We start from the raw sequence: 14,397 nt of genomic DNA, 5'->3' as shown, positions 1-14,397 counted from the left end.
GGGTTTAAGTATCTGTTAACAGAAGGACATCTTTGCTTCTGAATTTTTCTTACTTAGAGCCAGCTTCCATTTTGACTATTGACTCCTCTTTTCCTGAATTTCTTAGTACCCACGTTCCTGTGTTTGTTTTAAGGGGAAAAAAGTCAGTTAAGCCAACTTGCCCTGTTACCTTCGAGGCAAGTTTTTTCCCTGATGTGATGGAAACCTCTGCCTAGTCAGTCACTGCTCATTGAGACCTTAGAGCCGAAGCATGGTTCTGATAGTTGGGTGCCATAGTTTGTGCTGCAGACCCATGTGTTGGCTGCACTCCGGTATTGGCTGTTGGGCTGCCACGCAAACAAACTACCTGCTCTCTTCCTTTCTGGCTCTGTCATCAAATGCTATACTGTGCACCAACCTCTTGCATGCCTGTCTTGTGCCGACTCTTTGAAGGGTGGGAGGTAGGAACTGTGTTTGCCTGTTGTTATTTAATGTGGGATTGGAAGTGCTGCATAAAGGCAGAGAGCATTGAGCAACCACTGAGTCCAACAGCTTTGGATCACTGCTGACATGGGCTGAATTCAGCCCGATGACCTCGCAGCAAGAGGCCACGTATCCTATTACTAAACCCTTCAGCCATCTTGTCACCTATCTATAATTACCTGAGACAGACAAGGGTGAAGTGGAGTTTGAAGCAGTTTAGTTTCATATGTGTGTTTAGAGCAATTCTCTCTAACTGTTATGTTCTGATGAGGCAGATTGAGAGCTGATTGCTGTTTTTTTCCCTTTTTAGTTTGCAGTGTTGATGTGGATATTCACTTACGTTGGTGCCTTGTTTAATGGTCTGACATTACTGATTCTGGGTAAGTGTTCAAACGGTGTTAAATACCTGGCACACAAAATAACCCTGAAAAAGCACTGAGCTCTGCTGTGAGGCTATTCCTGTGTTCTTGAGAGTGTAGCAATATGTTATAGCTGCGTATCCTTTTCTGGGACACTGATAACACTGCAGAGGGGTCATTTTGTATTGCAGTGTTGAATTCCTTGAGATTGCTGGTTTCCCAGACATTGTATCATTTAAAAGCACGTTCTGTTGTGCTTGTCCCTGCCAGGGTCAGCCTTACTTGAGTATCATCCCTGTAATGTGACTTTGGAGGAGGCACAGAACTGGCTCTGGCCATGTCCCGCTGCAGAGACTTCTGTTGCTTGTATCTCGGAGCAGGTTGCTCTTGGGTGTTGGAACCCAACTGACGTCGGCAGAAGCCCGAGCGTCCTTTTTGAAGAATTTGCATAACCCACAGTGAAAAAGTGAACTGTGACCAAAATTGCTGTACGGTTAATGAGACCTGGAGAACAGCCCGGCTGCTCCTTAATAGGGATTATTTAAATTACCGGCCAACGGGTTTTGTGTGTGGCTTAGTTATTGCTTTTTCTTGTACCTTTTTGAAAGTAATGTCAGGGTGTGAAAAACCAGTCATTGTTTACCTGAACGCTGTCCCTTATGTCAATATTTACACTTTGATGTGCTCTTTTCCAGCTTTGATTTCACTCTTCAGTGTTCCTGTTATTTATGAGAGACATCAGGTGAGTGTTTAATGTGATACATTATGTGCTTCATAAAATTATTTCTATTGAAGCAAAACCACAAGCAAATAAAACCTTCAAAGCCTTTCATACATGGGCCTTTAACCAGGAGTCTGTGCCAGGGCCAAAAGAACCAAGTTGACTTTGAAGTCCAGCCCATGTCTGCTTTCCACTCCTCTTTCTTGATGGAAGTGTAGGAGAGTTACCCCAGCAAACAGTTATAGTAACGGCCTGATTAACCTGGAGGCCTTGTCTCCTCTGATGCACATTTGGTCAGGACTAAAGCAGCAGTAGGTATGGTGCGTTAATCCCGATGCAAATACTTTTAAAACAATTTCTGAAGAAACCTCTTTAAAGCTGATATTCAGGGTTTGTGTCCTTGAAGTTCTGTGGAACTTGTAGCCCTGGGAAAAACGGGAGACAGCACAGTCCGATGCTTCTCCCGTGGAGAGAGTAGTGGAAAAGAAGGAGCCGAAATAAAATGCATATGATTGAATTATAGCCGGGCTAGAGCAGGGACTGTCTTCAGCAGGTCATAGCACAGGAGGGGGGAAGCCAGCTCCGGCTTAGCAGTTCCTTCTCCTCTTTCAAAAACAACGCTGCTCATGGAGGCCAGCCTGGCACTTGGGAAAGGAGGAAGAAAAGGCACTGAGCAGATGGTGAAGCCTCTTGGGCTCCTCTGCGAGCTCCTAGGAAAGAACAAAGTACTCTGCAGTGAAAGGAAATCCTGTAGCCCCGAGGAAAGATGATGGACAATTTGTGTGGCTTAACCCGGGTTCCTCAATCCTCTTGATGAGCTGAAGGCTGCTCTCTGGAGGCGTAAGCTGTTTAACAGGCCCAGCCCACCTAAGCAGCTTTCCTTCTCCTTGTTGCCTGGAGGAGGCAGAGGAGCCAACTGCCCCTCACCGAAGGCCTTGGTTGTGCACCCTCGCCTTGAGGCAGCCTTGAGCTAGTGACTGGCTTGATGGAACATGCGGAAACCAGGGGACGAATTTATTCTGGTACTTGCCTGCTCTTCCCTGCTGTTGTGTGCATTCCAGAGGCAAAAACTAGTGTGGGCTCTGGCTGCAGCCTGAGAAATAAACACAGTTGAGCCCCTTCCTTCCATCAGTGTGTCTGTTGTGGAAAGCGTGGCTCGGTGCAGTGCAACTCTGCCTTCTGGGCAGTGGAGGAATTGTAAGAGCTGATCTGTAACATCCGTCATCTTCCGTTTTAGGCCCAAATTGACCATTATTTGGGACTCGTGAACAAGAATGTCAAAGACGCGATGGCTAAGTGAGTTGTGTTTTTTTTTAATTTCACTTCATACGTAATGTTTACATTTCTTGGTATGCGTGGTGCTCCTGTAGGTAACAGATGCATTATGTGCACATGGCCTGGGAGGGAAATCATCCTTTGTGTAAATTAGGAATGGTTATGAAATCAGCTCCTTTCTTGCTGATGCTGTTAAGTTAATCCTATATTATGTCTAATAGAATCTGTGCATTTGAACCATTAGTGAAACCTGAGGCCCTCGGCAGTTGCAATTAAGGGGTGATTTAGGAATTAGCAGTTTCATTGGATTCTGCGTAATAGTTTTGTGTAGCTGTGGTAATCATTTTTCCATGTGGCTGTTTTTGAAGTATGTTTACACTGCTTTTTTTTGTGGTCGGGTATTCAAACGCTGTTCTTTCTTCTCTCCTGTTCCTCTTGTAGGATCCAAGCAAAGATCCCTGGGCTGAAGCGCAAAACTGAGTAAAACGCCTGAAGCAACTTATTGATAGGAAGTTCATCTTTTAAGGGGGAAAAATACTCATTTGGATTTACATGGGGAGGGTCAGGGAATAGCAAAACCCTTGACATTGCAGTGCAATTTCACAGATCTTTATTTTTTAGCAACGCAGTGTTTGAGGAAAAATAACTGTTTTGACTGCCACGTGTTTCATCATCTTAAGTATTGTAAGCTGCTATGTATGGATCTAAAACTAATCATCTTTCCTTATCCTGTGTGCAGCACTGGCTAATACAAAAGATTTGAGAAAGCTGTACATTTTGCTTCATCAGAGGTAGTCCCTGCTGCGTTCCGGAAGAGGTAGTGCAGGTGGAGCGAAGGATAACACTTCCCAGTTTGTGCACTGTGTATGGTCTGTGTAGATTGATGCAGATTTTCTAAAATGAGATGTTTTAGGAGAATATACCATTTTAGCAAGTTTTGAGAAATCTTGCCTTTTTGGTATGAGTATAGCTGTATTGTGATTTTCTTGTTTTATCAATTGCCTATATATATATATATATATATATGTGTTTCACAAAGCTTAGATCTTTCAGCTACTCCACAGTGCTTTGTACTTCAGAGAATTGAATGATTTCTGGACTAGCTCCATAGCACACAAGCTTGAAAAACTAAACTGTCTCTGTAAACACTAGCATCTGTTTAGAGAAAACAAGAGAGAAATGAACAAAGGAGCCTCCATGTATATTAAAGAGAAAATGACAGCGTACACTCTGTTGCACAGCCGTACCGTAGCTGATTTTAAGCAAATAATTCTACACTCTCTCAAACTCTGATTATCTGTGGACCGAATATCTAATGCTGCAAATGTTGTTTGGAAACTTAAAACCCTGTTATGCAAGAAATGATCAATGAAAATCTCTACACTTGCAGTTGAAGCTGTATTGAACTGAGTCTGTGGAATGCATTGTGAAATGTAAAAAAACAAAAAAGGCAAAAAAAAGCCCCAAAACCCCAAGTATCAATAAAGCTTATAGACATAAAATAATATCGGTATTTTGCTTTCTTGAGGCAAGTTTAATATATTTGTGTTTATTTTGTCTAAGTTCATCGTGATTAAATATCCATTGTACATGGTGGTGGCAGTAGTTGGTCAGACGTGTAGCAATGTGAGTAGATGGATTTTCCATGATACCTTTTCCCTTCTCTGTGCAGTGTGAAGCAGTTTGTTCAGTTCCAGGTACAGATTTGATGTCCCCAATGGCTGTGTCGGCCGGTGATGCTCAGATCAGTGCCTCCTTCTTGTAGCGCATGTTCTTGCGGTGAGGAGCCCTCTGTGCTGAACACTGACGGCCCCTTTTGTCATCCTGCAGCTGTGCCCACAGCTCAGTGACGGGGGGTGGCAGTGTCAGGCACCACCAAACTGGTGTGAGTGAGTTATTGAAAATTGTGAAAGGTGGAATTTTAGATTCTGCTGAAGGAAGTGAAGATTCTTGCTTTCTTTTATTTTGAGACAAGAGTGTATGATTGCCATAGTCTAGCTTGAAGGAAATGGTAAAGCAAGTCCTAATAAGCTTTTCAGATAACTTGCTGAATCTGATTTAAAAGCTAGACATGGAAAACTCGTATTCAAATTTATTTGAGACACAGATTTTAAATTAATGGCATCTCAACCATTGAAAAATAAATTCATGCACTAAAATATTTTAGTTTACAGTATAGTACATCATTACTTCTGAACATTTTATACGTGAAGCCAAACCATATAAACATATAAATTAAGTATTTTCCTGACAGACACTATTGCTTTAAGATATTTTTCACATCACTATTAATTAATTTATTCTGCCACGCAACTGGTTTTATTTGGGATACAATCAATGTGAAAGGAAGGCAAACATCATTACAACATAGGCAAAGAAGGTGCTCACTGACATCACCACCCAACAGGATTACATTATTTGATCAAGGTTTCTTTAAAAAAAAAAAAAAAAGACTGCATAGGGACTCTTATTGTGTATCTGACAAACTGATCTTCTGTATAGTAATATAAGGCATTAATAAATTCAATTTTAAAAAAAGGTGATTCTTTGAGGTTGCTGAAGCACTTTTGTGTTAAATGTACATTGATCCACTCCTCTAACTGAATATTCATAGCAGCCAACAGCTACCTGTATGCAGTGGCCGTCAGAAGTGGACTGGCAGGAAGATTCCACAGTTCACAATTACATTTTCCTGAACTGAGACTAAAGCACTATTTAACATTTCTTTTCAGAGACTAGCTGCGAGTCTAATGGTTTATTTTGGCCTTTATTTCTTTTGATTTACAAACAGTCTTTAAGAGAAAGGTAATTTCTAAATACTCTGTTGTTCCACGTCAGAAATCACAAAAATCCTTTATTTTACCATTGCCCACATTTTCTGTCCCTTTCTAAACAGCTTCCTTGGAAAAAGTTGAACTTACTTTCCAATTCAACTGGTCCCTCTAGTTTTTGGTTTTGACAGAATAGTCATTAGCAAATATTGAATGGCTTTACTTGCCTTTTGTGAACATCTGCTCGTGCTCTGCTTCCACATAGAGGCAACTCTCCTTTCACCTTAGCTGCCTGCTGCCCTCCTGCCCCACAATCCCACAGCCCAGACACAGGCGAGAGGGCTGCGTGGGGGGGTGGGGTGAGGGAAGCAATGATGGGGAGAGGAGTCCAAATTTAGCAAAGGTTTTGCTTTTTTTAAGGATAGGGAAGTTTTCTGGTGTCAGAGTGATTAATTCTCTACTTGTAAGCTGCCCGGTGGAGGGTACACGGAAGTCCCCTCTTGTGATGTAGCAGGTATTCCTAGAGATCACCTTGGGTGTCTTCAAGAAGCCCCTTGAGAGTGGGAAGAACAGAAGATAGCGATTCTTGCAGGCCTTCAAGCCACTTCTAAATACACTGGGTGGCCACTGCTCGTGGAAGCAGTTGCCTATAAAGCACATTTTCCATAAAACGTGGAGAGTGCAGGAACACTTGGGGAGCAACTTCCTTCATCTTAAAATCTCTTCAACCCAATCTCTCCTATCCTCTCTCTCTCTCCCCTTCTACTCACCGTTTGAGTTAAGCTTCAAGTTCTGGCTGCAGTCAAGCTACTATCAATCCAATTGTGAACAGCTTACCAAGAGGTGTAACGCCAGCAGGAATTTGTCTTTATAACAGCACATAGCTTCTTGCTCTCAGAAACATTTTGGAATTCACTCGTGAAGGTATTAAAAAAAACAAAGCAGAAAACAGGGATAATGTAAGTACACAGCTGGAAAAGGTGTTAATGGTTAGCCCTCCTCTGTGTGAACATTATAGCACCGTATGTTGAAAGCAATTGGTGGGAGGCAAGACTGTAGCCCATACTACTGGAAAATTATTCAAAAGGCACTTCATGGATAGAAAATTTTGCCAAATATATATATATATATTAAAAAATAAAATGGACTTAAAAAAATGATACTTTGCTCCTTCATTACTGAAAGCTGAAGTGTGAACCCCAGCATGGTCATTATACGTTTGTGGTTCTACTCAGTGCATCAAATTTGAGTTTTAAGCAGGTGTTCTAAAAACACCAACTTCCTTTAACAAATGTTTAAGCCATCAATTTTGAAGTTAGGCAAATTCAAGGGCCCAGCATTTTCTCAGTGCACTCCCTTTTCAGACACGGTTTGAAGAACACAGTATTAGGCAAAAGCAGCTTCGTGAGTGAACTGTTCATCACTTTGGCCTACCCAGGTCACAAAACGACTCCAAACTCCTTCCAAACTTCAGTTTCCTTCTCAAGGATATTGGTCTTTCATATTCAAGGTCACATTCACGTTCAGTAAATTCATATGAGTAATCTGAAAATGCGTAATCCATGCAGCATCGTATGGCAATTAGAGCAGCCGAAGGGGTAGAGGCATTCCTGGCCATCTGGTCCACAGCAGTCACTTGGTGGTGGCAGTAACAGCAGCGAGTTTCCTCTCAAAGACACCGCCACACAAACACACTACAAGGAAATTAATTGAGAGCAGAGTCAGTTTGCTGAGTAACTTGACAAATTTGAGCACATCATACCGAGAGAGACCGGACGTTTCAAGGGCTCCCATGGCTACAAATGTAGATTTACCGGCAAGATACCAGGTAAAACAATGTTAAACCCTGGAGTCACTCGACAAATACCAGCATTTGAATGTGCTTCCTTTTCTCAGAAGAGAGTTAAAGCACTGGAACTGTCTCATGCGGTGTGTTTTAGTGAAGGGGTGGAGCTTTGTAATGCTGTTCTTTTACTCCTTGTAGTCACAATTTGAATCAAGAAATCCCCATCTTTTAGCTATATTGTCAAAATTAAGGCAGCTGGTAAGCTTTTCCTAGTTTATGTAACTAACTTCTTGCCTGCAGGGTAAGAATTGAGGTGTAATGCAGCCTTTGTTCCTGTGCAGACGCTTTATTCTCTCACAGAGCTTCCTGTTCTCCCACTGTGCAACCCCTTTTCAAAGAAAAATACACATCCATTTTTTTTTTTTTAGATTTTCCCCCAAAGTGGAAAGTGAAAACATCTATTTTGAGGGGCTAAGTGTGAAGCACAGCTCATTTTGTGCAGTGAGAAGAAAGATAAATTGACTGCGGGGCATTGAATAAACTGAAGAGCATGGCAGGATCTTTGCTGCAGGCAGTGCAGCCTGGTGTCGCAAAACATAGGTCAGTATTTAGTTTTCTGCTTCTGGAAAAGATGCGCAGTCTTTCACTGCCAAAACCGACTCAATCTTGCATTCTCTGCTTTGTATTTTTCCTGCCAAGTAAGCAGTTCTAAATACCTGGTTCTTGACTGCAGCTTCCTGATACTCGCTCCTGTGTGAATTTGTGCCCTTTCATTTCCTACCTTGTTGCTTTTCGTTTTTTCTATTGCTGCATTTTCCCATTTTAAAAGTCCCTTACAGTTTGTATTTAACCACTTGTAGTTTTTGTCCTTCACAAACACGCGCACACACACTCATACACTGGAAAAAATACCCCAAGCCCCAAACCCAAACACCCCAACAGAAACTTAAGGCACCTTTTGAGAAGCTGCCTGTTATTTGAAATGTCTTTCTAAATCTGTCTATCCTTCTGTTCAGCCAGAATTCCTGCCCTACCCTTTCCTGGGGGGGGGAGGGGGGAGCTACTCAGTTATTTTTGTGTGACTGACACTCCCGCCAGCTGTCTTTGTCTGATCTGAATGTTCTTCAGGCACTGGAGCAGTCCCTGTGCCAGCAGCTGGAGCTCCTGGTGCCCAAAGTCTCGGAGACAGCAACAGGTATGGTCTGCCTTGCCTACACTCTCACAGGGAGGAAGGCAAGTCAAGGAGTTCGAAACAGATGCCTGGTAAACACGGAAACCTCAATGCAAGATGTTTTACCCACTAGACGTGACCTTGCGAATGGCACTGAGGTAGCAGGAGTGGTTTGGGTGCAAGTGACCATAAAAATGCAGCAATTCCAGAGTAACAAGTTACAATTACCACATGTCACCCAGCTTTGATGCCTGCGGAGTGTGTGAGAAAGGTGTAAAGGCATTGCTGTGGGTTTGGCATAGAAGGGTACACACAACATTGTTGATTATCATAAGAATAAACATGCGGTTACCTGCAGTCATCTCCTCCTGTGCTTATAATGTACTTGTCATCATGAGAAAAGCGTATGTTGGTGACGTGCGCCGAGTGTCCAAAATACCGCTTGTGTTTGGCCTATTGGAAAAAGAAAAGCAGCTCAAGAATTACCACAGCAGCGTGGCTTTACAGAGTGACCAGACTGCCTCATAAGCGTAGCCAAAATCACATGCCCAGCAGCACCGGCATCTTCGAGCCCACAGTAATCCCAGTTCAGGACCCAATTCCATGCCTTGCATCCTTCCCAGTGGCTGGAGAGCAGCTACATGGTGAGCCGCTAGCCACTCTTCTGGGGACAGCCGCTCTTCCGCACAACCGAGCACCCTGCTCCCACAGCCAGCACTGGCCAGGAGCTGCCTGGAGATGACTTGTTGGGCTGCACTGTTCAGACAGCCTTGAAATTACATGCTAAGGAGTTTGAACATGGGGAAAAGCAAAGCTGTTTAGGTTGAAATAAAATATCCACTTACAAATTTTTCTGTGCATGGGAAATCAAACAGTTTCACCAGACCAAAGTCATCTCCTGTGACTATATTTAGGCCAGCATGGGTCACACATGCACAGTTGACATCTGCTTTATCTGCATTTCGTGGCCAAATTCCAATGACTTCGTCTCCAAGAATGCTGTTTCAAAACCAAGTTGAAAAAGAACGTTAGACCGTAAGACTGAATCGCTGCTGCTCTCTTCCACAGCATGGGGAGGCAATACAGCCCAGCAATAAAAAATTGCCACCTTCAAAATAAAGCCTCTTCCCTCTAAATCACTGCACTGAATGTAATCTCATCATGGAAAGCATCACAAGAATGCCTATTTTTCGTGCAACTCTGAAACCACTTCTATCCATAAATCATAGAATGGTTTGGGTTGGAAGGGACCTTAAAGATCACCTAGTTCTAACCCCCCTGCCATGGGCAGGGACATCCCACTAGATCAGGCTGCCCAAATCCTGAGATTTATCTCTCGTGAAACCGCTTGCATCATTTCATACAAGCAGCTTGGTCTTCTCCTTTCCTTACAGACACGTATGTACCTTCACGCAGTGATTTTTGACAGCAATGTTTTCTCTTAGCCGTAAGTTTTTGAATGAGGGAATGCGTGCTTGGATGTGGAGTACTGCTTAAAATAGCTGTTCTTCCTTTATTTTTAAGTTCCTTTATAATCATTGCTATTTACCCACATATTAACTGTCAGATCTGTCTGTCCCACTCCCACAATCTGTCAAGAGTCCTTAGAAATGAGTAATATGGGGCAGATTTTTATGCTTGCTTGATAGAAGGATTCTCACTTACCTTCTGAAAACCTGCCTGTGCTATCACCCACTGCTGACTGTCAGATCTGCTTATGGCCTGTCCCACTTTCTACAGTAAGAGCACAGCAACAGTTTCGTAATCGTCTCAGGAAGGTCTAATATAAATCCATGTCAGTAAATATATTTCATTGATACCCATAACTTCTTCCTTAATGCCATCAGCTAATGTTTCCACGCCTCCTGTGCCGCTTGTGTTTGCTGATGTGGTATAAGGGAGCACCTATGCCAGCATGCCAAAACTTTAAGTAGTACAGAGCCACGCGAGAGGCCACACACCTTCACTGTTGAGAAGCTTGGGAGGAACGGCAACAAGGCACTGTGGATATCTGACAGCCCTCGGTATTACTACCGTAATAATTGCTTTAGAGTAAGCATGTAAGAGAGAGCTTTGGGGAAGGGGAGTGTGTATGCTTTCTCTCACAGATCTGCCACACCCTGGGGGCACTTCAAGCATTTGGTTCACACAATCTAATCTTAATTCTGTATTACATCGGTCCCCAGCCAGGCTGAACTTTGTTCTTTAGTTTTTTACCTTGTCCATGTGGCCCATGTGATCTTTTCTATTAATGCAGGATCTGTTATTTGCTTTCCTAGTGGTACTTCGTGAACTTGACGCTTATAGGCACCTGTTGATACCTGAAAGTAACAAAGGAAAAAGCTAGTAATTTTGCCATAAATACATCATTTTCTTTATTTATAAGTTTTCCAGCAGTAATACTCTTGACAGGTTTTTATCAGGAAACAAACCAGGATAAAATTTCTCATTTTTTTCTAATTAGCTCAAACATTATAGGCAATATGAAGTACTAACAATATTACAGGACGATAGCTGAACAAGGTGTTCATATGCATACTGGATAGCTGATAGACTTCTTTTTAGTTATACACTCTCTGGTTTATCTCAGCCCAATTTTACTAAATGAGAAAAATTCCATGAAAACCTCGCAGATTAATTCTGCCATCACATGCATCCTATCGTATGGAAAGGGAGGAGCACAACTGTTTCTATATCGATATAATCCACACTTTCTTTCTCTGTGCTGTACCTGTTCCCATGAAAGAAGAGTATTCTTCGCCTTTAGCACACTAATAATTTTGTAAGGGAACTGAGTTGCGCTGCTGTGATCAGAGATGCAGAACCCAGTAGGGAGACTCAGGTATTCAGAAGGAAAGAGATGACTTTAAATAGAGCTCTGTGAACATCCTAAAGGCAATCACTAAATACACAAACACGCATCAACCTGGGACGCACCTGAATGTACCTGCTGTCTGCAGAAAAATCCATCTGTATGACAAAACTGGCGATGTCTTTGCAGTAGCCTATTCGGTTTAGGGTTGTACCTTGAGTGAGATCATAAAAATCTACAGTATGTTCTTGTGAACCCACTGCCAAAAACTTGTTATCTGGGCTGATCCTAGATGATAAAACATGGAATGGGGATATAATTTACCGTTTCTGTGCAAGATTTTCTTCTGCTTCTTACGTTAACACAAGACAACAAATTTCTTTGACTGGAGAGCAAGAAAAACCTTCTAAGAATAGCAAGGTTGGAAGCAGATGATCTTTAAGGTCCCATCCAACCCTAGCTATTCTACGATTCTAAACAAACCTTGCTGCTTAATAGATGAGGAGGATTGAGGATATACATAGTCAACTGACATTAATATTGCACTTGCATAAAGCACAATGTGCAGAGTAACACTAATCCTCTGTAAGGATGAAACAGGAATTACAATTTTAAAATATACTATGTTATTAATTCTCATAATCACAGGTCTACAGTGTACAATAACCAAACTAATCACAGGGGAAAAAAAAAAGGTGTGTGGTACATAAGATATATAAGCTTCAGGTATATATAAAGCTACCGATCACCTAGTAAATGCATTTCATGATTTCATGCAGTTTTCAACAAATGCAGAGTTACAAAAAATCTGGAAATCAACTTGGAACTTGATGGACTTTTTCTTGAGTAAGGGCTGCATATTTAGAGAACTTCAACTGAAATTTCTGACATACCTGATATCCTGAATAGCAGACTTCCTGTCTCGCTTTTTGCCCCAAACCTTAAGGCTGTTTACAAGTAAAATAACGAATTCTCCATTCTTCATGCCAATTGCAACCATCTCACCATCAGGACTATATGCAGCACATCTTGCTGGATGACCCAGGCTCACTTTGTTGAGCAGTTTCTGTATTAACAAAAGCAACAGGCTCATAGCTCCTCTGGAGAAAACCACCAAGCAAATGGAAAGCTTCCAAACACAAAGTACAAAAGTCACTTATTAAAAACAAATTGTTTGTAGTCTCCTCTAAATATAAATCTGAAATTTCACATAAAAAAAATCACATCCCACCAGACATATGTCGCAAAACAGACTGCAAAATATAGATGTAATTCACATGGGAGCTTCATATTTGCATCTATCTTGTTGCAGGGTGACTTGAAGAACACCAGAAAGAACACTATTTAGCAGAAAAGGCTGAAAAACCTATTTCCTGATTTGTTTGAAAGTTGATTTTGATAGCCTCTACAACTACTGATCAGGGTAGGTCTTTTCCACTTGATTTGCTATGTGGAAACATACTAGAATGCTCTCATATTTTCACTTGTCTGATTGTATTCATAATATATTCATTTTCCATATTGAAAATTATCCCTGATAGCTCAGATAACTACTTTTTGAAAAGGTTTATATAGGCAAGCATAAGCAGAAACCTCTTTGTTATTTTAAAAAAAAGGTTGTTGTTAACGCAATTTGACTTGGGGAAAAAATCCTGAACTATAGAAATGCAACATGATTGATTCTAAAGAAAGGCTCTAAAAAGGAGGGAGCTGCGCTTGCCAGTAAGGCAGGCTTATTGTCAGAGTCTGTGTATTAGTCAGTGACAGGACAATCTGTGTCACCCAATCTGTCAGCACGAAATTAAAATGCTTCCTTAATCCATGCCAGCCTGCACTTTTAGATTTAAACAAGCAATACACAACCAAGGGCACCCCATCAGCACGAGTGCTTTTAAATAACTGCATTTCTCTGCAAATTGCTTAGTTTTGAAAAGAGCAGCACAATACCTCCCCAAGGACTTACCTGTTCGCATCACCACATAGCAGAAAAGAAAAGGAACCATACCAAAACAGAAGAAAAACACTGCTGTTTTTATATGGCTGCTCGAAGGTGCATACGTAGATGGCACTTTAAACAGCTGGAAAAATGCACCATTGTATGAAATGATTATTTATAATCACATAGTTCTCAATTTAGTGATACTCACTTTGTCAGACAAGTCCCAGATTCTTGCTGTTCCATCATTACTTGCAGAAATAAATATGTCTTTTGAGGGATGAGTTGCTAAGCCCCAGATTTCCCCTTCCATGTGACAATCAATCAACAAGTTTGAAGCAGCATTTTTTTCTCCTACTTCAAGGATTTCTCCATCTTTTGTTCCCACTAAAATTTTCCCCTGTTTGTAGCCAAAAAAAGAATGGGTTATCAGTATAACAGACAGAATATCAATAGCAGTAAAGTACTGATGTATTGCAGAAATACCTATGACAACTCCTCCTGATTTATGGTGCTTGTTCAGGCAGCATCTTAAAAAGACAACAGTAAAACACTGACACTTTCACATCTCAAGATCTGGTATCATGATCCGGTGTTACAGTTAAGTGACTGTGGTGGATTTCCACCTTGCCACGAAGGTGGCACGAAGGTGCCACCTTGCCAAAGCATTATTCTCATACCTCTGAGGTAACTAAATATAATATTTGGGCAATAATAAAATCAAAACAGATCTTAGGTTCTGTTAGACTGTTTAACCTTACTTTGTATCTGCTCTAGCTACCCTACTGTCATTGTCTAAACTGCAAGAGCTTTCTCAGCAAATACTTGGAAAAAGCATAAACAGGTACAGTTTAGAATTGTCTAATGGCTACTTGATTGGACATATAAAACAACATTCCTCAGTGACTTTTTCAAAGAGCATATCAAATTCCTGAGACTCAATATATGAAGTTAAACAGAGACCACTTAATGCAGACTTAGGTTGGACAGGTACCCATTACATGAAGTAACGCTCCTGCATCACCATACGTGCCTTTCACAACATTTATAAGTACAATTTAAGCACGATCAAGAATGATTTTAATATCTCAAATTATTCAGTTA

At 41.4% G+C, this 14,397-nt stretch overlaps 2 protein-coding genes across 12 annotated transcripts in view; one reads left to right on the top strand and one right to left on the bottom strand.

Annotated features, from left to right (window-relative positions):
- The window catches only part of RTN4 (reticulon 4), a 48,923-nt gene extending 44,601 nt beyond the window's left edge, over nt 1–4,322 (top strand). For all 7 annotated transcript variants that reach the window (XM_054062884.1, XM_054062886.1, XM_054062887.1 and 4 more), the window contains 4 exons: nt 773–842; nt 1,517–1,563; nt 2,780–2,838; nt 3,259–4,322. In XM_054062884.1, the coding sequence (XP_053918859.1) occupies nt 773–842; nt 1,517–1,563; nt 2,780–2,838; nt 3,259–3,301 (219 nt within the window). In that variant the 3' untranslated portion in view covers nt 3,302–4,322. The remainder of the gene's footprint in view (nt 1–772; nt 843–1,516; nt 1,564–2,779; nt 2,839–3,258) is intronic.
- Nucleotides 4,323–4,786: 464 nt separating this feature from the next.
- Nucleotides 4,787–14,397, bottom strand: part of EML6 (EMAP like 6) — a 120,229-nt gene continuing 110,618 nt past the window's right edge. For 4 of the 5 annotated variants that reach the window (XM_054062880.1, XM_009560970.2, XM_054062882.1 and 1 more), the window contains 7 exons: nt 13,505–13,693; nt 12,251–12,423; nt 11,483–11,645; nt 10,763–10,866; nt 9,391–9,544; nt 8,898–8,998; nt 4,787–7,282 (listed from right to left, as the gene is read on the bottom strand). In XM_054062880.1, coding sequence (XP_053918855.1) covers nt 7,258–7,282; nt 8,898–8,998; nt 9,391–9,544; nt 10,763–10,866; nt 11,483–11,645; nt 12,251–12,423; nt 13,505–13,693 — 909 coding nt within the window. In that variant the 3' untranslated portion in view covers nt 4,787–7,257. Of the gene's footprint in view, nt 7,283–8,897; nt 8,999–9,390; nt 9,545–10,762; nt 10,867–11,482; nt 11,646–12,250; nt 12,424–13,504; nt 13,694–14,397 lie in introns of those variants that run through there. The other variant, XR_008449163.1, reaches the window with a different exon arrangement.

Source organism: Cuculus canorus, chromosome 3 (genome assembly GCF_017976375.1).
Source record: "Cuculus canorus isolate bCucCan1 chromosome 3, bCucCan1.pri, whole genome shotgun sequence".
Lineage (NCBI taxonomy): Eukaryota > Metazoa > Chordata > Aves > Cuculiformes > Cuculidae > Cuculus > Cuculus canorus.
This window is presented reverse-complemented; position numbering and strand designations above follow the sequence as displayed.